This window comes from Triturus cristatus, chromosome 2_1, assembly GCF_964204655.1.
Source record: "Triturus cristatus chromosome 2_1, aTriCri1.1, whole genome shotgun sequence".
Lineage (NCBI taxonomy): Eukaryota > Metazoa > Chordata > Amphibia > Caudata > Salamandridae > Triturus > Triturus cristatus.
Genome location: NC_140581.1, coordinates 1,124,743,743 through 1,124,769,168, shown reverse-complemented (window position 1 = coordinate 1,124,769,168; position 25,426 = coordinate 1,124,743,743). Strand labels below are relative to the sequence as shown.

General features: G+C 48.5%; 1 protein-coding gene across 3 annotated transcripts in view; it reads left to right on the top strand.

Moving 5' to 3' along the window:
• The window catches only part of AFF1 (ALF transcription elongation factor 1), a 957,397-nt gene that overhangs the window by 910,650 nt on the left and 21,321 nt on the right, over positions 1-25,426 (top strand). For all 3 annotated transcript variants that reach the window (XM_085636540.1, XM_085636541.1, XM_085636542.1), the window contains one exon: positions 898-1,034. In XM_085636540.1, the coding sequence (XP_085492666.1) occupies positions 898-1,034 (137 nt within the window). The remainder of the gene's footprint in view (positions 1-897; positions 1,035-25,426) is intronic.

Below are 25,426 nucleotides of genomic sequence, written 5' to 3'. Positions count from 1 at the left end.
GGGCTATGATATACTACATAAAATAAGCAAAATCGGTAAGGGAGACCAACCAGTTCTTTGTCTCATTTACCCAGGCCACTAAGTGATCACCAGTGACTAATGAAAACCTAAAGTGGATAGTTCAGACACTACAATGATGCCACACTGCCGCAGGCATGATGCTTGGGGAAAGATCACGGGTGTACTCCATCAGGAAGAAAGGAGCAAAACTTGCCTTCATGTCTAATGTCTCAAACAACATCTGCAGAGTGGAGAAAAAAACATGTTTTGGATCCACCCATTAGATAGCAGAATAATGCACGGCATATGAATCCAGAAAGTCTGAAATCTGCAAACCTACTCCTACTGGTAAGATAACAGTTTGTTGAGATTGTGGTGCGCATGATCAAATCTCCCTCCTCTACACACATCACCAATCCAAAAGAAATGCTGCAGTCGTCAGATTTAGGTATACTAGCCTTTCTCTGTACAGTTTGGCACCAAACACTAGCCCTAACGGCACAACATGAGGACGAGTTACACTGTCCGATGGGAATGAGCAGCTTCACTATGAAAAGGGGCCTACTGATTCCGTATTCTGTGACTTTCGACATATTGATGGGTTTGGGATAAACTCTCCCAGACTCCTTGCTTTCCACTGCCATGCTGATCTCCAGCCTCCTCTACTGGATAAAGCATTCCGTTTTTTTTTATTATTTGCCCATGTGAGCATTTTGTATTTGCAGTTTTCATTTTGTGGTATATTGTTTTTATTAACTGGACAAATGCAGTATGTTACTTTTACATATTTGGTTTCCTCAACCGCGCTTGCGCAGAAGTAACCTCTTTGAAGGCTTTGCACATGAAACTGTTGAGCGGTTTGAGTTGCTTAATGCTGAACTTTTATTTTTTTAACAGTCTCACAAGGTTGGAAAAGCATTTAACTACTTAGATGCTGCCCTCTTCTTCATGGAGTGTGCGTCTACAATGGAGCCAGACACAACAGCACCAAAGTCGGCCTACACCATGTTTGCCGAAACTGTGGATCTCATTAAGTGAGTGGGAAGCTTGCATGGACAATGTTATAATTTGTTTAGAACATATACATGTGCTGTCTCCTCAATGAGCCATGTCATACAGTCTCTCTGTGCTGCTCATTTGGTAACAAGCCATGTTTCACATTTAACAAGAATACATGGGCACTGTAAATTTGGTTAGTTGTATTTGGGAGGTATTCCAATATGAATGGGTACTTTAGAATGCCCACATAAAAGTTAGGATGATATGTGATTATTTCACACAAAAATGTAATGAAATATATCAACCACCACATCGAAACTCTGTTTATGGTTATGTTTTATATCTGATAGAGACTACTAGCCGCAGATTCCTTAACGTAGAATTATCCCCAGGCGTGAGACTGGACCCGGAAAACTTTCTTTGCCCCAGCATCTGTGTGCGCTGGGGGGCCGGTACCACGCGGGCATGACGTCAGCAGGGTTACATAAGCCCCACCCCGGCGCGCTGACATCAGTTTCCTACTTTTCCGCGTGCAATGCGGAACCGGATCGTGTCCCTGACCTGTTTTCAGGCCTTCTTTTCACACTTTGCGTTGTGGGACAGTGTGCGAATGCCTTCGGGCTTTAAGGCGTGCTTGTCTTGCGCACGTCAGATGTCTGTGACGGACCCTCATCCTATTTGCATGTGGTGTTTGGGCTAGCACCATGATTCCACGGACTGCGACGCTTGCCAGCAGCTGAAGCCTAAGTCCCGGTGGAGTGCCGGATGAAGCTCCTTTCAGCGTGGTTGTCCAGATCGGTGTCATCTCCGTGTCCGCCCCCCGCGGAAGGGTCCAAGAATCGCCGCTTCCAATATCGCCCGTCACCGAGGCCCCTAGAGCATCGCCCGTCGGTAAGTCTTAAAGCTTGTCCCCGAGGCCTGGTCCCCGCTCTGCGGAGGGCGCGGGTTCTCCGCGGGACATGCGGCCTCATTTGTCGCCACCCTACCCACCGTTTCCCGGCGCCGGAGCGACCAGGGCCCAAATGGAGGCCTATGCTGCGGTTCTGCAGGCTTCCTTGGCTCCTCCTCTTCCTGGGACGTCTGCGGTTCCCTTCCCACATGCGGGGCCTTCCGGGGCGTCGCCGACAGGTTCGGCTTCAGGTTCTGGAGGTGTGGTGTCGTGGGGGTGCGGCCCTACGGGGGTTCCCCTCTTCGGCCCACGGCGCCTCTGCCTCGCTGCAAGCCCCCGAGGGGGGTCCCTGTGGTGTCGCAGAAGGTTGCCGGGACTCGCAGCTCGCCCCGAGTCCTCCTCGGTCTTCTGGGCAGGTGGCGGCCTTGCCAGATGCCGAGCTGCCGCCGCTCAGGCACCTACGGCTGTCGATCCTGGCAGCGCCGCGGGTGCTGGCTAGGGCTGGGGCGCATCTCCGGGTCCCTCTTGTCTCTCCAAACATGCAGCTGCTTCGTTGGTCGAGTCGGCGCCTTTTTGGCGCCGGTCTTTTGCCGACTTGAAGCCGGCACGCCCTATTCTCCTAGGGCGCAAGTGGTGGAAGAGGTCGTCTCGGCGTCCCCTCCGGCGCCAGTCGACATCACGCCGGCGCCTGTGGCGGACTCCATGGCGCCGGACTGGCGTCGGGTCGTTGACTCGTCTCCAGAGGCCCCCTCCTCTCCGGAGGTTCGTCAACTTTTTGTCTCTTCTTCCCCGGAGACGGGCCGCCGCATCGTGGCCTTTTCCCCGGCGTCTTCCAGGGAGGGCTCTTCGCCGTCCCCGCGGCCACAGCCTTCCCCAGAGGCACCTCAGGTTCCCCACTCGTCCATGAATCTTCCACCATTCCGGGGCTGCCCATTTCTTCCTCCAGCTGGATTCGGGGATGGCCGGCTTAGTTTACAGCCGTCACCCACGGAGGAATTGCTTTTCCCCCCACAACAACCTACAGAGGCGAGTGCGGTCTTTGCCCAGGCCATTTCCACGGCCGCTGGCATTTTGCACATGGGCGACCCCACCACCCCATTCCCTACGGACCATTTTCAGGAGGTTCTCCATCAGGGCTCTGGTGGACGGGAGCTGCTTCTTCCCTTCGAAGCTTTGCTCCATAATTCTCTTCTGGGGGCCTGGGGGCATCCTGCCACGGGGGATCCGGTGCCCCAGTCGCTCCGCCACCGTCCTGCTCCGCACGACCCAGTCTGCCTTTCTTTCCACCCTTCTTCCCAGGGCCCTCTTCTGCAGACTGCTTTTCCTTCCTTACCTTTGGTGTTGTTTCCTCCGTCACGGGAGGCCCGGTGGTTAGATTCCTGGGGGTGGAACCTCTTTGCTTCCTCTAGTGCTGCTTTGCGAGCGCTCAACACGCTTTGTGTGTTGGCCAGGGCTAATTCCAGCTTGTGGGATTCCGTAGAGTCCCTTCTGTCTTGTGTTTCCTAAGAAGATGTCTGCGCTGATCTGCAGTGCCATGTGATGGATGGCCGGGAGTTGGCCGCGTTTATTCTTCGTTTGGCCCTGGATGTTTCTGATGCTCTCGGCCGCACAATGGCAAGTTCAGTAGCTCTCCGTCGCCATGCTTGGCTGAGGGATAGCGTTTTTCCTGAACATGTGAGAGAGCGTCTCGTTGACCTACCCTTTGATGGGCTGCTTTGTTTAACACCCATGCAGATGCCGCCATTCAGCGGCTCCTTGCGGGGCTCCGTCCTCCTCCCCCTCCGTAAACTTGGCTTGCCGGTCCTCTGCTGCTTTATGGGCGGCGTTATCCTACCCCTTTTTCGAGGGTCTAGTGGTTCGGTTGGACCGTCTGTGTATTCTGTGTGGGTTGGCGTGCCTTCGGGTTCCGTAGTTTGACCCCTTTGTGCTGTTGGCTGCTGATACAGCCCCTTTGACTTTGGTGGTTCTTTGGTTGTTTGTCCACCCGTATGTGTCCACAGGTTGGGCCTTCTGTGTGTTTTTTGTTTGGCTGATTGGCAAGCCGTCTGTGGTTCTATCTGCAGGTCCTTTATGTTCTCGTCCTCTGGTGTGGAATTTTTCCCTAAGAGGTATTCCCATGTTTTCTTGGGACCTATCATACCCTACCTTTATGTTCTGGTCCTCTGCTGCGGGCTTTTCCCTAAGAGGTGTTCCCATGTTTTATTGGGACGTATCATACCCTATGTGGGGTACTTGTAGCTACTGCATAGCTCTGTCTTGCGCAGGGAAGGTATGTTCGCCCCTTTTTCGGGTTCCCTGCCTTTCCTGGCATCACTGTATATCACTGGGGCGGTCTCTTGTATCATGTCCGGGCTCAGCTTGCGCTGCTCTGGGATCTGTCATTCTCGGTGTTCACTACATCGCGTGACCAGTTTGGCATGCTGTTTACAGTGTCGTGTTGTGGCGTTTCCGCCTTCCTGTCCGTCGCTTCGGCCTGGTCCTCTGTCTGGTGTTCCAGGGGGGCTGGGTTTCTCATGGATTTCCTGTGTTCTGGTTGACTGCTTGGTCCACCCTCCGTGTGTCTCCCTTTTTCTCTTATGGCTGGTCCCACTTCTCTCTGTGGGTCGGTGTGTGTCTATGGAACTGTTAGACCTGGCACCTTGGCGTTAGTTTCCCTTCCACTCTTTGCTGATGTGCCTCATTGTGTTTTGTTGGTGTTAGCTGCTCAGGGCACTGTGCCACTGCTAATCAGTGCTACAGTGCAAGTGCTCCCTTTTGAAAAGTGTATACATTGATTGGTGTCCATGTTTGGCTTATTTGGTTTACTATCAGCCCCTAGTAAAGTGCACCAGGAGTGCCAGGGCTTGTAAATACAAATGCTGCTGGTGGGCTAGCAGCACTGGTTGTGCCACCCACAGAAGCGGCCTAGTGAAATGTGTCTAGGGTCTGCCACTGCAGAACCTGCGCGCGGTCTGGTACTGTCGCGCTGATTGCGCAAGTGCACCTACTTGCCAGTCGCCAAACCTTCACTTAACTACATATTAGTCACCCCTCTGGTAGGCAAAAGGGCAGAGTGCATTGTAGGTATAAGGTAGGACATGCCCTGATGTGTGTGGCATGTCCTAATAGTGAATTACAGCCATTTTCGTGTTTCACTATTGAAGGCTACCTGCTCTCCATCGGCCAGAATGGGCTGCTGGAATTACTACACACTGTAATCCCAGTGGACTCATAGAGCATGGTAGAAAGTTATATTTAGTGTGCCTGAACTCAGAATAATAAAATACTTCTTTTAGTAAAGTTTATTTTAATATCCTGTGTTTGTAAATACTACTTTTAGAAAGTTAGTATTTACTGACCTGGCCATTTCAGTCCGCCTCTGCTGTGTGTGTGTGTGTTCTGCCTAGTAACAGGGAAGAGCAGGGCTGGGGAATCCCGGAGACAGGCTGGCTGCCAGGTGGTGGGTAGAGAGATTACACCAGGATGGGTGGGAGGAGTACACCTTTGACTCTGAATAGACCTGTGCTCTGCCACCACAATGCCGGCTCCGCCCCCTGTGGAGCGGCTGATGTCTCTGCCCTGCTGCTGAAAGGAAAGAGCAGAGTCACCACAACAAGGTGCTCCAAAACTGGACTGAGCCAGGCCCAGGCCCCCTGGCGACAAAGAACAAAAGAATTGTGCTATAAAAGAAGGAGCCCTGCTCCTAAGAAATCAGATCCTGTTTGTGCCAAGATGAACCTCTGCCTGAAGGAGAAGGACCTGGAGAAGCTGAAGGAGGAATACTGTCTCTCTGCCTGAGAGACTGGCCTGCAGTGGGTGCCTGTCTGCTGGAAGGAGAGGAAAAGACTAAAGGAAAAGACTTTGATTCAACTTGTGCTAAACTTATCTCCAAGGGCTTGCTGGTGAACTTGCCCCTGAACTGCACCCCAGGAACAGTGGGCGCTACTCCCCCCTTGAAGAAGAAGAGACTGCCGTGGGTGATTCTGCACCACTGACCCCGGAGAACCTGTGTGCCCTTATCTCGCTGAGCAACGCGACTTCTGCCGCCGGAGCTGCTGTGAGCACCGTAAAGGCCTGCAAGCCTGAGCAAAGCAAGCAACTGCCCCCTCGAGCCGTAGCTCGCAACGTAAGGAGGAGGTAACTGTGTCTGAGCCCTTGGGACCCTCCCCGGGCCGTAGAGACTTCTGTAAAGACCTGAAACGCACTGGTTCGCCATCCGGACGAAGCTAACAGCGCGCCGCGCTGAGACCTCACCCCTGGGCTGCCTCTCCTGCTTTTAACCTTGCTGGTGTGCTGAGAAGTTGGGAAAGCGTCCCCACGATGCATCGCAGTCCACGGAGGAGCCGGGACTAGGACGCGACGTGGGACACTCGAAGACGTCTGCAAGCCTCCACGAGCATTTGCCCCCAAAGAAATAAGGTTTTTGTGCCCTGTGCGCCTTGGTACGACACGTACTTGCCTTGTACGAGCCGTGCCTGCCCTGCCGTCCGTGTGCGGTGCGTCCCTGCTACTGTACGGTCTGTACCGTATTAAATCTATTGCCGGCACTCACGCGGGAAGCGTGAGGTTTAGCAAGGAGCGTCCCGAACGTGTACGACGCGTACCTACGAGGGTACGGTCCGTACGGTTCGAGTCCGGCATACGCGTACTCACGCGAGAAGCGTGAGAAACGGCAAGACACCTCTAAAACCTTGTACAAAGCGTAACAAAGGCGCTACGAAGCGCACAGAACCCTATTTTAAGTACAATTTTGCCATTTTAAGATCTGTGGACTGCCTGAAAGCATTTACAAGTAACTGGAACATTATTGAAGCAAGAGAACTGTATTTTGACAACCTGCCTAGAGAAAACTTTTATATAAAGAACTCTATTTTTGATAAATACAGCCTTGTGTCTTTGTGTGGTGGGGAGGTGATTATTGTGTGGGACAACTTGAACGCTTAACCTAATGCCCTCTGGAAATCTAGCCTGACTGCTCGCGCCACGTTACCTAGAGGGTGAGCAGGGGTTATTTTTAAAGAGGTAATCCTACGCCCTGACTTAGAGGAAAGGGTCCCTGCTTGTCGTAAGTGCATACCTGCGCCAACCAGAGTCCCCGGATTCTAACAGGAACGATCCTCCTTTGGGGCTTGGTCTGAATTTTCCTGGCCTCTGCCCTCGGCCTGCGCCTGGCTTTTTCTGGGTGCACTGCTCCATGGTGCTGTAAGCTGCCGGCTGTGCACGCCTGCTTGTTCTGGTCCACCGCCGTGGCCCTTGTTGTGCTACCTTGTGCATCTGCCTCTTGTGCTACTGGGGCTTTACGCACCTGTGCCTTTCTTCTTATGCCTGCGTTCCTTGGCTGTGGAGCCGTTCCTGCCTTGCCCGCTTCCTTGCGGCTGATGCCTGTTCAGCTGTCCTTTGTCGCTGTGTGTTTTCCTACGGCAGTCTCTGCCTCTGGTTCTACCTCTTCTCCCTGCAGTTGGGGTCGTTCTTTTCTCCTGGGTGCTCCTCTGCGGCTGTCTGTGCCTACGAGGGTTTGTGGCCGTTTTACCTTGAATGGCCTTGTTGTCTCCTGGTCTTCCCTTCGCCTTGTTCTTGCTTCCTTCTGCTTGGTGGGGGCTGGGCTGCCCTTCTTATCCCCGTGCTTGGGTCCTGTGTTTCTTACTCTTGGGAGGTTCGCTCGCAGGCCCTCCTCCTCTTTGGGTATGGCTTGGGTATCTATTCTACGTTAAGGAATCTGCGGCTAGTTGTCGCTATCAGATGTACAACTTACTTACGTTTGGTAACGATGTATCTGGGAGAGACTATTCTAGCCACAGATTCCTTCACAGCCCGCTCTTCCTCCCCTAGGACCTTCAGTTTGGTTTTCTGCACTCTCCTCCCTCCGGGTGGCTTGTCTTCTGTAGGTGTCCGCTTCACTTCTGCCCGGACAGGATACTTCGTTTTGCTTGATTGTTCCACCCTTTCCCTTATGATACATGGTCGGTTGGTTCATGTGTGCTTATGCAATCCTCCACCCTGCTTTTTTCTCCAGTGTAGGGGCCTGCTGTTACTCTTCTCCATTTTACTTGCTTGGGGTTTCTTAGTCCCTTGCAGTCCTCTAAGTTTTTGTTTTTTTGTGCCTGTTCCTCGGCCTTTTCTCTCCTTTCAGGGGATTCGGCCCTCCTTGATGGTGTCGTCTATTGGTGAATTGCTGTTCCTCCTTTGTTCTGGGCTTGTTGCCCTTTACTGTTGTGGATTGTGATTACAGTCTCTCTCTCTCTTCTACTATGGCGTTTTTCACATGTTTCTGCCTCCAGGTAGGATGGTGCCTTAGCTTGCAAAGGTGTTCCTCTGAGCGGTGATCTGCTCCTTTACTGCTGTGGATTTCACCGCTATGGCTTTTTGTACCTTTGTGCTTGGCACTTTTTCAAGTAGGTGCTGTTCCTCACCTTTCGTTTCTCTCTTTTCTTTTTCACTGATTTTTCACACACTCTCCACAGTTTTGTTTGTGATGGCTCTGCGTTGTGGCGCGGAAAGGTTCTCCGAAGAAAAGTGAAGTTAGCGCGCTGGGGTGGGGCTTATGTAACCTTGCTGACGTCACGCCCACGGACGACGTCAGGGCGGAGTCGCGTGGTACCACCCCCCAGCACGCAGAGATGCTGGGGCAAAGAACGTTTTCTGGGTCCTGTCTCACGCCTGGGGATAATTCTACGTTAAGGAATCTGCAGACTCGTCTCTACCAGATACATCGTTACTGAAGGCAAGTAACTTGTACATTGGAGCAAAAACAGTAGTTTGGCAGTAAACATGCACTATAAATTTGGTGCTGAGGAGCTATAGCAGAAGAAGTAAAAAGGAAATAAGTTCCTTGATGGAAGAATGTTAATTTGATAGAGACTGTTAGTTGTAAATTCCTTACCTTAGAATTTCCTAAAGGTGCCAGTCTGGATCAGGAGATTTTTTTTCTTCAGCAGTACCCATGCATGTCATTAGGTGACATCAGTCAGCTCTGCATCTGAGCGCCGGGATGACATTGCGGGACCTACATAGATTTCATCTATGCGCGCTGACCTCAGTTCCTTCTTTTTCCACGCCAGCCTAATCGCAGATCCAGAGGAGCTACCCCTTAGCTGTGTTTTGGCTAGTCTTTTTTTTTTTACTTTTGTCGACTTCTTTTTCGAGTTTTCAAACTCCTGGTGTGTCGAAGGATGTCCCAGCGTTGGACCAGCTTCAAGCCTTGCCACTCCCGTCATCGTGCAATGTCTATGACAGATCCACACCTCCTGTGCCTTTGATGTCTGGAGCGTGACCACGACCATGATCCGAAGTTGTGCTCTGAGTGCCAGGCCATGAACCTGAAGGCTTTGCAGGAGAGGTCCCGAAAGCTGCTGGAGTCCCAGCGCTCTGCTCCGCATCGCTCCCGCCCTTGTTAGAGGGGGAAGGTCTCGATCGGTCACGGAGCCCACACTACTCGAACTTGTCAGGGAGGTCTTCGGTAAATCAGGAAAACACAAGAAGTTGTCGAAGAAGCACAGGCCTTCCTTGACTTCGCGCTTTAAGGCTCCGTTTCTGGCACCTACTTTTGAGACGGCACCCCGTCTCCATGCCTTTCTAGGAGCCAGAGCGTCTCCTGCCCAAATTCAAAGATTTTATGAGGTCCCTGTACCTCATCGTTGGGCAGCCCGGCACACATTCGGGCCTGTTGGACTTCAATGCCAGCTGCTCCGGCTCCAGAGGGTCCCCGTGGATCAAGGCCACATCCTCATCCCTGAAGTGGACACCGAGCTGGACCAACGTGGGTTCCGACTTGGGAAGAGACTTTCATCCCTGCATTTGTTCCTGGCGTTCCTCTTGTGCCAAAATGTGAGTAAGAGGATTGGGAGGAACCACTGGCCCCTGTAACTGACCAGCTTGAGGAAACAAACTGACAAATGGACCTGGGCGATGCCAGTGGTCTGTACACTTCCCCTGACACTGGGTTGCTTTCTCCCCCTACTGTGGCTATGGAGGAGGGAGCTTCCTATGCTGTGGTGGTGAGGAGGGCAGCCGGGTCCTCGACCTAAAGCTCCCTGCGATGGCAGTCAGGACTAACCTCTTGCGTTCTCCTCTTCTGGGCCCCTTTTGCCACTCAATGAAGCCCTCACAGATGTAATTCTGGGTGCTTGGTCCAAGCCCAGGACAGGGACTCCTGTGGATAGGATGATTGCCTGCCGCTACCGCCCCACTCCGGGCGACCCAGCGTTCCTGCCCCAACACCCCTCCTCTGAGAGCTTGGTAGTCCAAGCCTCATCATTAAAAGGCTTGTACTCTTCTGCTCCCCTAGATCGGGAATCCAAGTAGCTAGGCACCCTTAGGAAGAAGATGCTCTCTTCCTCCAGCTTGGCATTGCTGTTGGTGAATACCGCATGCGTCTTGGATATGGTCGCGCAGGTCCTGCCTCAGTGCCTGGAGGAGGCCCGGGCCGTTCTCTCTCAAACAGTAACAGACGGGAGAGACTCAGCCAAATTCGCCATGTGATGTGGACAGGATACCACGGACTCACTGGGTAGAATGATTGCCACGTCGGTAGCTGTTAGATACTTTGCCTGATTGAGATTTTTTAGCTTTTTGGGCGATGCCCAGTCTTATTTGATGGACATGCCCTTTGATGGCACTCAACTTTTTGGCGACAAGGTAGACTTAGTGCTTGAGCGCTTCAAGGATTCTTGAGCTACGGCCAGATCCTTGGGCCTCGCGGCAACCTCTCATCCACCTCAGTCTGCCTTTAGTCACTTTCGTGGCTACAGAGGAGCTCCCAACCACGTCTTATCCAGCCTAGCCACAAAGTCTCGCAAGCTGTCCAGCCTCTGTGTGGCCGCAAACGTGGGACCCAGCATCCTCGTGGGTCAGGGACCCAGCGGGCGGGGTAGTCCACCTTCCCCACCTGCCACCGCCTTCAAACCTTCCTAGTCCAACGTTCCAGGCCCATCACCAGCCAGTCTGAGGCATGGTCCACCATCAGCTCCTCCACTGGCAATCCATCATGTCAGACAGGTGGGTTCTATAAATAGTCTGAAGGGGCTACTGTCTCCACTTCGAGACTACCCAGCAGCAGTTGACAGCTTTCGACCTTTTAGCCCGAATTCTAGGTTGTTATCCTGGCAGCCAGGCGTCCCTCCACTAAAATGGTATACGCCTAGAGATCGAACAAATTTGTGGCATGGTGCACAGCAAGGGCTGTGGATCCCCTTTCTGTTCCTTTTTCCAAGGCCCTTTTGTACATTCTTTCTTTGGCCTGGCAGGGAACTGCCTTGGGCACTTTTAAAGGATATCTTGCGGCTATCTCTGCTTTCTTTGGCTACCAGATCAGCCTTCTTTATTCAAATCTCCTACTGTTAACAGATTATTTGAGAGCCTTACTCATCTATTCCCTCCATCTCCTTTCCTAATGCCTGAATGGGACTTAAGTCTGGTTCTCACTTTTCCTATGTGTGCTCCCTTTGAGGCTCTTCATAACTGTCCCCTCAGGTCACTGACTTTCAAAACTGCCTTCCTTGTTGCCTTCCACTCTGCTCGTAGGGTGAGCAAGCTGCAGGTTTTATCTTCTAAGCCCCTCTTTCTATCTGTGTATCCGGATAAAGTGGTGCTTCGGACAAAAACTTAATTCCTTCCTAAAGTCGTCACTCCTTTTCATGTGAGACAATCCATCACTCTGCCCACCTTTTACCCACCCCAACATCCCTCCAAGGTAGAGGAGAGACTCCACCCTCTGGCCTCAAAAGGTGCTTTATCTTTTTATCTGGAGTGCACAAAATACTTCGGGGTGGATGATCAACTCTTCATTGGCTATGTGGGTGCCAAGAAAGGTCGGGCTGTTCAAAAGCATACCCTCTCCAGATGGGTTGTCCTTTGCATCAAAATATGTTATGCTTTGGTGAAGAAGAACCCTCCTGTGAGGTTGCATGCTCGTTCCACCATAGCAACTGGAGCAACCATGGCGTTAGGACATGTAGTCCCAGTCCTTGACATCTGTCAGGCAGCACCGTGGGCATCCTTGCACACGTTTACCAGACACTACTGCCTGGGAAGCCAAGTCCTGAGGGTCGGGTACTTTGCCTGTTCGGTCCTCCAGGACTTCCTGGTATGATCTTGGTTTGCAGACTCTGGGGATGATATTGCTGGGTTATCTATTCTAAGGTAAGGAATCTCCAACTAATAGTCTCCATCAGATGAACAAGTTATTTACCTCCGCTAACGATGTATCTGGTAGAGAAGTATATTAGTTGTAGATCCCTTAGTTCCCTCACCTATCCTCCCCACTCTGCAAACTGATTTCTAGGGATAGGGACTCGCTTACGGGGCCTTAGTTTTGACGCACCAGTGGTCAGTGTCTTTCATGCCTCTGCGCTTTTGGCATGGAAAGTCGTGTTAAGAACTGACGTCAGCATGCATCGGCAGCGTTTATGTAGGTCCCACGATGTCATCCCGGCGCCGATGACAGATGCGTAGCCGACCGGCACCACCTAACGAAATGCAGGGGTACTATTGAAGAGAAAATCTCCAGATCCAGACTGACGCCAGGGGGAAATTCTAAGGTAAGAAATCTACAACAAATATATGTCTCTACTAGATACATAGTTACCAAAGGAAATTAACTTGGTCTTTATATCCTCTGGACCCCTCAAATGTGTGTGTGTGTGTACATGTGTGTATATATATATATATATATATATATATATATATATATATATTATAGTGTGAATAGAGGGGCTTGAACCCGCCCCTCTTCTCCCCTGTTCTCCATTGGCTGGCCTCTTGACTGCTGGCCAGCCATTGGAGAAGAGGTCCGTTATTCCGATTAGGCCCCGTCCTTTTCGGATCGGGGGGCGTGTTTTTTGCAAGAAGTCTAATCATCTCCTCCAGCCAATGGCTGGAGGAGAGAACAGAAAAACACGCCCCTGAATCCGAAAACGCCGCTGCGTTTCTCCGAGGCATTTCTGCTTCGCCTCGGAGAAAGGTGGTGGTGTTCCTGGCGTCCTCTCCCCCTGCTGTTGGCTCCCGTGTTTGGCTGCTGCTCTGGTAAGGCAGTATTCGTTATCTTTTTATCGTAGCTTCCAGCGTCTCTGGCCTTCTGCGTGACTGATAGATTTTTGCAACAATCATGGGTCTTAATATTTACCACTCGGTGTCAGTTTGTTAAAATGGCCAATCGGCGGGTGGAATACGAATTGTTCTTTGCCCACGCATACCAATTATATATGCAAGAAGTATTATTGGTTATGATTAATCCAGCAATAGAAAGCAATGACGGATTTTTAGATCGGCCGTTTTGCCCAACACAACATGCAAAGAAATTAAGCATCCTCCCCCTTCCGGGGAGGACAGAAGAGGTCAAGGGAGCCGTAGGCAGCTGCAAACTTTATGACAAGGAAACACGCGAGTCACAATTTCTTTACCTGTGCTGAGCCCACCATAACTACAACAGCAAACAACTCTTCTCCTGTGGTCTGTAATGTGAGCAGCCAGCAACAATACACTCGCGCAGGGCCACTTACACCAGCCGAGGTATCTGCAGCCTGAGCTGGGCTGCTGCGAAGGAGGCGGCGCTCCGCGTGACTCCTGGCGGACACGGCGGGGCTGCCTGAACTCGCATCCCGATGGCCTTCCTGCAGCGGAGCCGTGAGCAGCGCTACGCCAAGGAAAGGTGCGTGACCTTGTTAAATTGGGGGTACGTGGATGGGGGAGGTCTTGCGTGACGGTGCCCGGGCCAGGAGCTGGAGCGTAGGAAAGCGGCACTATTCGGTGTGTCTTCCGGGCTCCTTGTTTACAGCATGCCTGCTCGTGTTTCTCAGCGCGGGCTGCTGACAGCTGGTATTGCGTTGCAGGGATCGGTGCGTTTAAGGCCCACTGCCCCCCGCTGGCAATGTTCCTGTGCTCCCCTTGCTTTACCCGGGTTTCAGGGGCTGCACTAGCCCCACCTCCCTCCGCGCCCTATCTAGGGGCACTAACGTTTACGTACTTGTGGGAGAGTCAGATCGAAAGGCACGGGATACAACACAAGGAATGCTGGTGTTCCCGGAAATAGCCTTGTTGGGAAACGATATACATTAGCCCTCTAAAGCGACTCTCATTTAATCATAGCTGTACGATGGTCTCATGTCACAAGAGTGACTTTATGATTGGCGTTGGTGTTTTTAATAGGAACGGCTTATGGCTAGCATGCTGGTAGTGGTAGTTCCGCGCTTCTTGTCATAGCCCCACAGCTCCCAGCCTGTTTAGTGCTGGTATCAGAAAGTCAGGCATGCCTGAAAGTTATATTTGCCTGTTAAAGATGTAGTTGACAGTAGGTTTTCTTTATTTTTTCAGACTATGAAATAGGTTCTGCTTGAGTTTCACCAACACGTTAACCAAATCAATGCTGTGTCCTCAAGTCTACATACTTCGGAGGAAGACAAAAACTTCTAATTTCCTGGCTTAGCCATGTGGACCGTGCCATTGCACGCAGAGTGAGAGTTTGACCGTCAATTTATCTATTTAGGCATTTTTCAGAATGAGTTTACATTTATGCACACTGTGTTGTTAATGCAGCCAGGTGTAACTTTAAAGACAACGTTTTACATTTCCAGGTCACTGCTGCGAAAAAAAATGAGCGAGGTTTGTGGAATTTCATTAATAATAATTCAATTGGCCCTAGTAAAAAAAGAGACATCTGAGTGAAGGGAGAGAGACAACGGAGAATGAAGGTTCAGACCTACAGAGCGAAAGTGTAGGAGTGCAAGAAGCAATGTTGTGAGAGAACTCCGAGAGGTACAGAAAAATAGGGATTCATGTGTAAGAGAGAGGACCAATGAGACAAACATGATAGAAAGATTTGCTGAGAGATAGGGCAATGGATATCGATTAGGGGTTGCAATGGGTCGCAGTTGTGACTCCTGGATTGTTCTTTCAAATCCCTTGCAGTGCTTTTGCTCTCTCATGGCATCTGATGTGGCAAGAACACCGAGGCAGCTGCATTTGTGAGTGTTAGGTCTCCTGCCTTCCTGTTATGTGGCCGTTTTTTTTTATGCCAATAATGAATAATAGTCTATTATTCAATATTAGTGTAATAAAATGGAGTCCTAGGAGCTGTAACAGGACATGTGCTAACCGCTGAGGTAAGTTAAAGAAAATGCTTTTAAATCTATGTTGTGTCCATGTGTGCAAGTGTGTGTGTGACAGCGTAAGTGTGAGAGTGAGTGTATTTTTATGTGCAAGCATGTTTGTGTGTGACAGTGAGTGAGAATGAGTGTGATGCGTGTTAGAGAGAATTAGTGTGAATGAGAATGAATGTAAAAATGATTAAGAGTGAGTGGCAGTGATGAATGTAACTGAGTGAGAATAAATGCGTCCAAGTGAGTGAGAATAAGTTACAATGAGTGAATGAGAGTAAGAATGATTACAAGTGAGTGAGCAGGAATGTAGGACTGAGTGGCTCTGTATGTGTGGGTGGCTTTGTGTGTGTGGCTCTGTGTGGGTGCAAATTCAATAGGTCTCGCATTGGAGAGTGATTAGGCTATTGACATTGTAAATAACAATGCCGTTTCTTTAAATGTTTTAAAAACAAAAACATAAACAAGAATAATGTCATGAGCAATGCCAACAGCTCTAACTTTAACAATGCCGAGACCATTGCATTGTAAATGCTTGTTTTTAAATAACATGTAGCTGTATATTAGGATCTTTGTTTCCTTTTAGCAAGAGACAAATTTTGGGACGACGATCAGCAGTACAAAAAAATTGAACATCAGTTTATCAACGTGACTTCTCTACGAGTCACTCATTTCAAGTGAATTACTGTGCTTCTCCACACGAAAATCGCCTCAGAGAACAAAACACCCCAATTTCTGTTCTGTGAGTTTTTTTATCGATCAAGCCTACCAGGCAGCTCATGCACATTGTGAGCTTACCAAAAACATACGGGGGGTTGGAGCCCTCCATTGCTTACCATTAGTTGGTTTTCCTGTCACTCATTTGCCTGCTTTTTATTGGTGCCCCAGATTGTCTGTCTTGAGTTGTCCCCTCACATGAGGCATAGCCTTATCTTTTGATTAGCCGGCTTCTAATCTTCCACTACTTGCTTTTTTATGCACTACTTTCTTCTTTTGAGTTACGCACTCAATGGAAATTGATGCTTTTTCCAGGAGTCTCCCTCATGTAATTCACTCTCCCTGCACTCCATGTCACTCAATGTCACCTCCATGTTGTGCGAACTGTGTAATGCCCTCTGTTGCTTTCTTATCAATTTGCTTCTCCCCTGCCCGCTCCATGTTGCTCTCTCTCCCATCGCTTTTCCGCCCCACCCTCTGTGTTTCTTCCCACTACCCATGCCCTCCTTCTGTCTTGGCTGTGCTCCTTCTCCTCACACCTTTGCCTGTTTGCCTGTGTGCTTCTCCCACACCCGCTCCATTTTTTTGTTTGAATGTCTTTATTGCATTTTTGTGGTTGTCTCTTACAGTAACCGCTCACATGACAATACAGTAGACAAATAATCATCTGCTTTAGATTACAATAGGTATATATCTCCTACGTGGAATTTGACAAATGACAATTTCAGTATAGATCCACTCAATGTGCAGGCATCAAAACAACAGCTTAATCCAGCGTACATTGCACGATTTTTAATTTTGTGAAAAAGAAAAACTTCAGCTAATGTGACCAACTTGAGGCTAAAAATACAGTGATACTCAACTTTGTCATTCCCTGCACCCACAACCAGCAACGCCAGTGCTCGTATTTAATCAGACATCTGAGGGGTATCACCCACCTGCTTATCTGCCATCAGTGAAGCAGTGACTCTAGCTCCTAACGCCATTGTGAACATTAGACAGACTTCGCACCTCCCAATCTTATGCCGTTGCCTCAGTCATGTGTGTCCTCCTCTGGTGTGTGGCAATAATTGGAAATCTGCCAGGATTCCATCCCAATTTTGAGCATCTAGGTATTTGCGCAGTCCTAAAGTGTCCTCCCTATAGAGTGCTGTACTTTCTGCCTGTACCCACGCAAGGAATGAATGTATCCAAGTCTTAATTGGGGGAGGGTCTGGGGACTTCCACCGGTAGGTAATATGCGGTTATAAAGCCCAGGTCAAGGAATCAGGAGTTAACCTAGTGTCTTTTGGGTATGGGGAACAGACTCCGCACACATGCCTCCTAAGTGTGCAATGCTGGACGTTCCATGCAGGAGGATAAACGGGACGTGATATTCTGCCAGTAGGTGTATAAGGCAGGGCAGTGCCATACATTGTGGAGCAGATCAGCCTCAACTAATGCGCATCGGGGCAAGCAGCGTCTGTCTGATGAAAATATTGGTTAATTTTGGTGGGTGTTAGATATGCTCTGTGTATGATATAAAATTGTATGAGTCAGAATTTCACTTTCATGGGATGAGTGTGGGTCCTACCAAAATCGTTGCCCACTCCCTATCTGTCCAGGGACGATAGTGGTCTTCCTCCCATCGGGTTCGCAAGCGTGTGAGTGGAGGTGTCATTTGTGTCAGTATGAGGCAGTTAACCAATGCACAATGTGGCTACCCATAACCTGTAAGCATTGTACTACTAAGTGTGACTGTGGCTCGGTGGCCAGATTGCCCCAGGGGCAAGTCTGTGCCTGCTGCCAGGTCCTAATAGGACAGCTAGACACCATCGGCGTATATTTCTTCCGGTGTATGTAGCCCAGCCGCATGCCAGGTGGTGAGTAAAGCCCCAGAAGTGACAACACTATGCTTGGGTGTGCCTAGAGGGAGTGGGGCAGGTGCATACGGCATCACCAACAGTGGCAAGTGAAGGCTCCATCGGTAGCAGCGGCGCGCAACAGCTAGATACGGGGGTCCTAGTGCAGGGGTTCTAGTGATCGGGTGAAATAGGTGGTGGATATTAGGCATCAACCAGGGTTGCAACGTTGGTGCTGTGTCAGGCAACTGTAGGCCTGAGAGCCATTTGGCCACCCAATGCAGCTGAGTCGCCAAGTATATAATTCCAGATTTGGTGCTGCTAACCCTCCCTGATCCAGAGGTGCATACAATGTCTTCAATGCTACCCTGCAGCGCCCAGCGTTCCAGATAAATCCATGCATTTTTTGTACGAAGTCTCAGAAAACTTTAGCTGACACGTAAATGGGCAGATTTGAAAAATAGTACAATAGTCTAGGAAGGATCACCATTTTCAACAATGCGATCCGATCCATCCCAGATAACGGTAGTGGCTTCCATAACACCATTTGAGTTTGAGTGGAGTACAACACCCGCGTGAGGTTGCCATCAAATAGATTGTCTGAGGAGCTATATATGAGCGCCCAGCTAGCAAAACGTGATGGGCTGCCAGGTCACCACCGCTTTGTTAAAGGCTAGGCCTGGATACGGAAGGTCTGACCCAAAGGGAACAGGCAAGACTTCCTCCAGTTTACCCGAAGGCCCGACAGTCCTTGGTGCAGTATTTCGGCTATCGCACCTGGTACATTGTGGACATCCTGGAGATGCAAATCATCTGCATATAGGGATACTTCATGCAGGCCATCGCCCAGTTATATGCCCCAGTCCTTGCCCCTCCTGCGAAGATCCACGACTAGTGATTCAGTCGACATAGAGAATAGCAGAGGTGAGAGAGTGCAACCCTGCCGGGTGCCACGGCCATTCGGTATCGATTCAGATATTAGCGAACAAGTTCTAACTCTATGAAACGTGCTCCAATACCGTATTGATTCAATGTTGCGAATAAAAATTGCTAATACAGTGAATCGAAGGCCTTCTCAAGGTCTAGCACGAGGCATCCAGACCGAGCCCAGGAAAGTGGTGCATAAGCCTGAACTTGGAAAAAACGTCAGAGCTTTTCGGAGGTGCTACTTGCTGGCCTTTTGCCTGTTGCCACCCCCCATTGTGTCTCCACCATTCGCTTTATTAAAATTACTTTAACACATTTTTTTTCATGTTGGACTCCGATCCAAGTTGGATCGGTTACTAATCAGGAAAAAATGCAGCTGCATAATTTGGCAGGCATGTACATACTTACAAAGGGACGCAGGCAGCTGTGTCACAGTCTTTTTGAATGATTATTTAGCCATGCTACATATAATTTCTATGCTGTGCAGCATTGCTGAAAAACATTGGCAAAGCCAATAGTTCCCAAATGCGAGACCTAATGACTTTGCCAATGCTTGTGTAATTGTGCATTCCAGACGTCCGATGTGAACACTTTCTTCACAGCTACTGAAAGTGTAAATTGATTTGGAAACCGCAACTTAAAAACTGTTATCGAGGACAGTAAGAATTCCACTTACTGAATGACAATAATATATGTATTCTTAAGTCTGTTGTAGATACAAATCTTGCTTTTTTGCCATCCTCCTGAAATTATGTATGTAAGAAATGTGATTATTATTTGGGTGGGTGACTACCCGCCTGAAGAAAATATCACAACCCTGTCAGAGTGAACCCCCAAAGTCACAAAACTAACCAGAGCTTAAGACCCTGGTAGCTGTGGCAGAAAGCAGACCGGCTTAATTTATGGCAATGTATACAGTAGTTATGCAGTGCCAAAACAGTAATAAAGTCAAAATGTAAAACAACACAAATCCCAAACTTAATTAAATTTAATAAACAAAATGGCACCAAAATGACAAAAATCCAATAATGGCAACTGGAGAAACCAGTTTTTAATGATTTAAGGGAAGATAACGCCAAAAAGCACAACACGCCAATGGTAGTATATGATAGTGGTAGACGGAGACTTAGGCTCAATTTCAGGCTGATTGTGATGGAGCGTGGGATGAATAAAGCTACCAGGTTCATTCCAGTCAAAACTTGTACCTTCTAACTTAGTCTTTTAAACCTGAATCAATCAAAGGAGTACACTTCTAAAAAACCCTGATCCTCCAGGGAGGCACTCAAAGGCTTACAGGGTATCAGGCAGAGGCCACCAGCAGCAGTTGTTACCAGTCAGCTGGGTACTTTCAGGAAAAGGTCTATTGCAGTTTGGCTTGTTGTCTGCCTGTAGCCATACTGAAGGTTTGCCAGTTTGCCTTAGAATTCCACTTTTTGTCATGGGTACAAGAGGGAGCAGGTTCAGTCCTTTAGGGCTTCTTTAAGGCCACAGATAATAGGTCCAGTCTTCTTTTTTTATCTTCCGCTGGTCCAAAAAGGAGGTGCCTTGTGATGCCACATTTGTGCCTGACACTAACTAATGGGTGGGGGTGACTCCTGCCGCCCCTAACCAATGGGATAAAAATTTCCAGTCCATAGCCTATATTCATTTGCAGTAGTACCAGTTTACCTTACTGCAAACAGGCCCCCAATGCAGTGTCTCTGAGTAAACCGACTAAACTTCAACTCTGAGTCTGGGTATCTGAGTGAGTAGTGTACAATTATAAATGACAAGAAACCCGATACTGACAGAAGTCTCATGATTTTTAAAGCAAAAAATTGCTTTAATTGTTTTTTTCCACCCAAAATTTCCTCTGCAGCAATATTAGTCAATGTTGAAAATAAAATCCGCCAATTTTCTTTTCCTTTTTCACTAGCTTCCTCTTTCCTGTTTCGAAATATTGGCAAGTATGGTACTGTAGTAATCATAGTGTGCTCCCACATATAACACTAAAATCCAGTTTTGAAGTAGGAACTGTACCCACAACAAACCCAGAGATAGAAGTCCGGTATACCAAAAGCAGGGTCCTTCAGCAACCAGACTTGAAATCCTCAAGTATTAGCATGGCAACCCAATGATATGGGGGATCCCCTCAAGTGTGGTTGGGACTAGCGTATTTCTCTGTACGCCGATGACATCATGCTATATGTGTCTAGGCCGTACTATTCAATTGCCCTTATTTTACATATTTTTAAGCTGTTCGGGTGCTACTCCGGCTACAGAATCAACTGGACCAAATCTTTGATCTTCTCCTTGTCTGGTCCTCCGCCTCGACTGCTATTACAGTGTGCGGCCCCAATCGAATTGGTAGGCTTTTAAACGTTTGGCCTTTTATGTGACCAGAGATCAATCAATCAATCATAGTATTTGTAAAGCGCACTACATACCCGTGAGGGTCTCAAGGCGCTGAGGGGAGGGGGGTGCTGCTACTGCTCGAAGAGCCAGGTCTTGAGAAGTCTTCTGAAGGTGAGCAGGGGAGGGTGTTCCAAGTCTTGGCGGCGAGGAATGGGAAGGATCTTCCGCCGGCGGTCATTCGTTGGATGCGGGGGACAGCGGTGAGGGCGAGTCTGGCTGAGCGGAGCTGGCGGGTGGGGGTGTAGAAGCTGAGTCGGTCGTTGAGGTATGCTGGTCCGGTGTTGTGGAGGGCCTTGTGGGCGTGGGTGAGTAGCTTGAAGGTGATCCTCTTTTCGACGGGGAGCCAATGTAGGTCTCTCAGGTGGGGGGCGATGTGGCTGCGGCGAGGGACCTTGAGGATCAGTCGGGCGGAGGCGTTTTGGATACGTTGCAGTCGTCGCAGGTGTTTGGTCGGGATACCTGCGTAGAGTGCGTTGCCGTAGTCCAACATGCTGCTGACGAGGGCCTGGGTCACCGTTCTTGTTTCGGTGGGGTCCACTTGTAGATCATGCGGAGCATGCGGAGGGTGTTGTAACAGGAGGAGGAGACGGTGTTTACCTGCTTCGACATGGAGAGGGAGGAGTCGAGGATGATACCCAGGTTGCGTGCGTGGCCGAGATCAGCAATTGTTTGTAAAATGCAATCTGACGCCCCAGTTAGATTGACTTAGGTCGGACATAATGCACTGGCAGACCCTCCTGTTGACATTGATGGGCAGAGCTGCCCTGCATAAGATGATGTCCTTCCCAAGACTCTGTATGTACTACTAAATACGCCTTACCCTAGCCCCCCAATTTTCTTTACTCAAGTAGATCAGGAGCTTCGTAGGTTATTATGGTGTGAAGTACTCCACAAATCGCCCTGAAGAAGTTACAGAGAGGCATATACGATGGAGGATTAGCGGTCCCAAACATCAAACTCTAATACTGGGCTTCACAGTTGCTTGTGATTAACAAATGGGTATTTGCGGACTGGGGTGAGCCTGCATATAGGGTTGACATTGGGGCAATGCCAGGCCAAAATTATGAGGCCATCCTGCACAGCTGGAAGAAGAAGGGAACTCTTCCCATTCATACGTCAGTGGCGGTTCAGGCCTGGACGGATGCCGAGACATACGTCAGTTGTCGCAATTTATTAACAGATAGGACCCCGCCTTAATTGAGCGACAGACTATCAGAAGTCTCAAAATTGACTTGGGAGACGTGTGGAGGAGTAAAGCCTTCATTTCCATGAACTCCCTAAGCCACAAGTTTGATTTAGCGGCATCCCAGACATTTAACTACTATAGATTGGGCCATGTACTTAGGATCCACATTCAGGAGGGGTGTGATCTTCCCGACTCTTTCCCCTTGGAGGATAGTGTACTTCTAAATCCTATACCGAAGCAAGGGGTCTCAGTAATATGTAAGAACATGATAAATAATGCACCTGACCCACTGGGACTGTTAAGAGCAAAGTGGACAGCAGACCTAGGAGACATCACAGACGAAGAATGGGCGGAGGCCCTGCATGGGCCTAGAGAGATAGCGATATGTGCACGATTTAGACTAGTGCAGCTGAGGGTTCGCCACAGAACATACTACTCCCACAGCCTAATTCATACGATGGGAAGGGCATGAGATCCTCGGTCTAATGGGTTGCGGACCAGAGGGTTCCTCTTTCCATACCCTATGGGGTTGCCCGCTGATCCATGAATACTGGGGGGCAGCGGCTATGATTATTTCACGGGTTCTCTCTGTATAGGTTTCACTCAAGCCAAAGGGATTGCTGCTTCTGATACAGGGGGAGTAAGACTGGTCTAAACATGCCAGAGTATGGGTGGCACTGGCCGCAGGGGGAGTCGAGAGAAATATAGCCCGGAACTGGGTATCGAGGCAGTTGCCAGTGGTGGCTCACTGGGAGAAAGATCTCGACTGGTGCCAAAGGGCAGAAGAAACAATATATCGCAGCAGAGGGTGTACAAAAAATGGGAGAAGATCTTGGGCCCATGGCAAGCATACCGTGCACTAGACCTAGAGTAAAGACGCTTGCGCAGAGGGGGCAAGTTACTCCAATGACCCTCCGCAATGCAAACGCCAAAGTCCAGCTCCAAAGTGTATTGCAAGGAAGAAGTATACTGCATCAACCCTTATGTAAAATAAAATTGTGCATTGAGGAGATGTTGACAGTACAATATAAATTCCTCTGTAACCACTACCATGTGTTCAGTGTATTGATGAGTGATGAGCAAGTTCATAAAAAAGAATTAAAAAAAAATTTTTAAAAAAGAATTGGCATGGCTTCCTCTCCCTTCTATCTCGCACCAAGAATTACTCAACAGAGCTGCCAAGCAGGATGTGACATTGTAAATGTCAAAAGGAGGCCTACAGCCCTCGCCTACCAATTCCAGTCTGCCTGTTTGCTCGTAGGGGGCATTTCACACCATTCACACATAATCAAGGCTAATCGCTGGCTTGGCTACTGCTGGAGAGCTAATGCAAATAAGTCTCAGAGATCTTCAGGGAGGGAAAAGGTAACTCTAAAAATTACTTTTCTGTAATATGTATAAAAAGTCCAATTTCACCACTGAATTGGACATTGAATAACTAATAAAAAAAATAGTTGCTTATTTCTCTTTCTAGCTGGTCCCTTTTCAGAGTTATAGTGTTAGTATTTTAATCTGCACTCTCGTTTTCTAGATAGGACAGCTAGACATATCCTATTAAAAGTAGCTGTATGGGCCTCGTCACTATAGGGACATGGTAATGTGAATTTTCTACAGTTTCACTTTTAAATATTATGTGCCCTGCCTTGTGGCCTAAAAGCTTTACATAGGTATGATTTACTAATATTTAAAAGGGAAGCTTTACCTGTCAAAGGGTTATTTTAACTGGCCACACTACTGTTACCACTGCAGGGGCAAGGCTACACAGGATAGGCCTGAAGCCTAAGCTGTGAAGAGTTCTAAAAACCAGTGCTAAAGTAGGGTCAAGCAAAAGACGATAATCTTGGCTGACCACGCAGAAATAATATATATATATATATATATATATATATATATATATAGTGTGTGTGTGTGTGTATTTAGTTTTTTTTTTTAAACGGGTAAAGCAAAGTTATGGTTTGCTTTGGTTACATACAACACCTCAGCATTTGTTTTTTTAAATCTCAGAAACGACCTAAAAACACAGTTAACGTGCAATTATGGTTATAAATTGAAACCTACAAAACGCTGATATTCACAAGTTATGGGCGGAGTATAATCCATAATTCACACAACTGCTACATGCAAGCAATAACATGCACACCAAAGGCATTGTTTGTAACCTTAACGAAAAAGATGCATTTACAAATTTTGTAAATCATCTTTCAGATGTCATTAAATATATCATTACCCTTACCACTTTGACAGAGATGACTTACAATAGTATTGTTTATTGGTTCGGTTATGTAGTATTGTTTCGTTACATTTGGCTTTTAGGTGGTGTTATTTTTTGATCTAAATATTGTGAGGTCATAGGCTTTGCGTTTGGTGCTCAAGTTATAGTTGACATGGCTATTGTGTGAGTTACGGATTCAGATCCTGACCACAACATGCGCATGTTGGTGTTTTTTTCTGTTTTGTAACCTTAACTGCACTATAACTGTGGTGTTTAGTTAAGTTTAAAAAAAATATATACATAGAGGTTTTATAACCAAATCAAACCATAACTTCTTTTAACCTTATTTCCTTCTGCGAAGTTTTTATCCTATTTCACAACCAAGATGGTTTCCCTGCACCCTACTCACTGCAGACAGCCACCCTAAGCTGGGTACAGCCTTTAGCCTTGTGCAACATGGGTGGTCCAGGACATGGCCAGAGGCCAAAACCCTCTGTGAGTTACCAACCCTTAGGCTGTGCACAACAGTTTTGGGCATAGGGCCTGAGGGCCTTCAAGCCCTGCACCCAACCCTCCATTGCCTCCACTGACTTTTTGTCAGTGCACAGGGGGTTTTCACCACACGGATGGACTAAGACCAAGCTCTGCTACCATACCGCCAAGTGCAGCAGTGGTGCAGTGAATACTTTTTTCATATTTGTTCAGGATTTATGAATCCTACGCTGGGCTCACAAATCCTGGACCCTCCGTGGGTCTGCGGTACCCAGGGAGGGTCCATGATTCACAAACACTTTATAGAAATTGTGAATCCTGCATTAAAATGATTGTTTTGCTATTTTGTTTGCAGGGTGGGTCTCTGTCAAGCCTGTCTATGTGGGTCACAAGATTAGGTTTACCCTGTGCCATTATGCTGTTTTCCTTTTTATTTTACCTAACATGGTGCTCAGTGCAACATGTTGGCTAATGCCATCTGTAACAGATCTTTTTTTGGGTGACAGTCACCCAATCGGATATCAGTGGATTCGCAAATTCACAACTACAACACGAGGTGGTAAAAAGCTTACTAGTCCAGTGGTATGTCTTTAATATTTCAATTGGATTTGCAAATCCTCCGTGGGTTCACAAATCTATGGAGGATCCACAATTCAACAGTTCCAGTAGCTGGAAAATGTAATCTCTTCATGCCCTGACAGG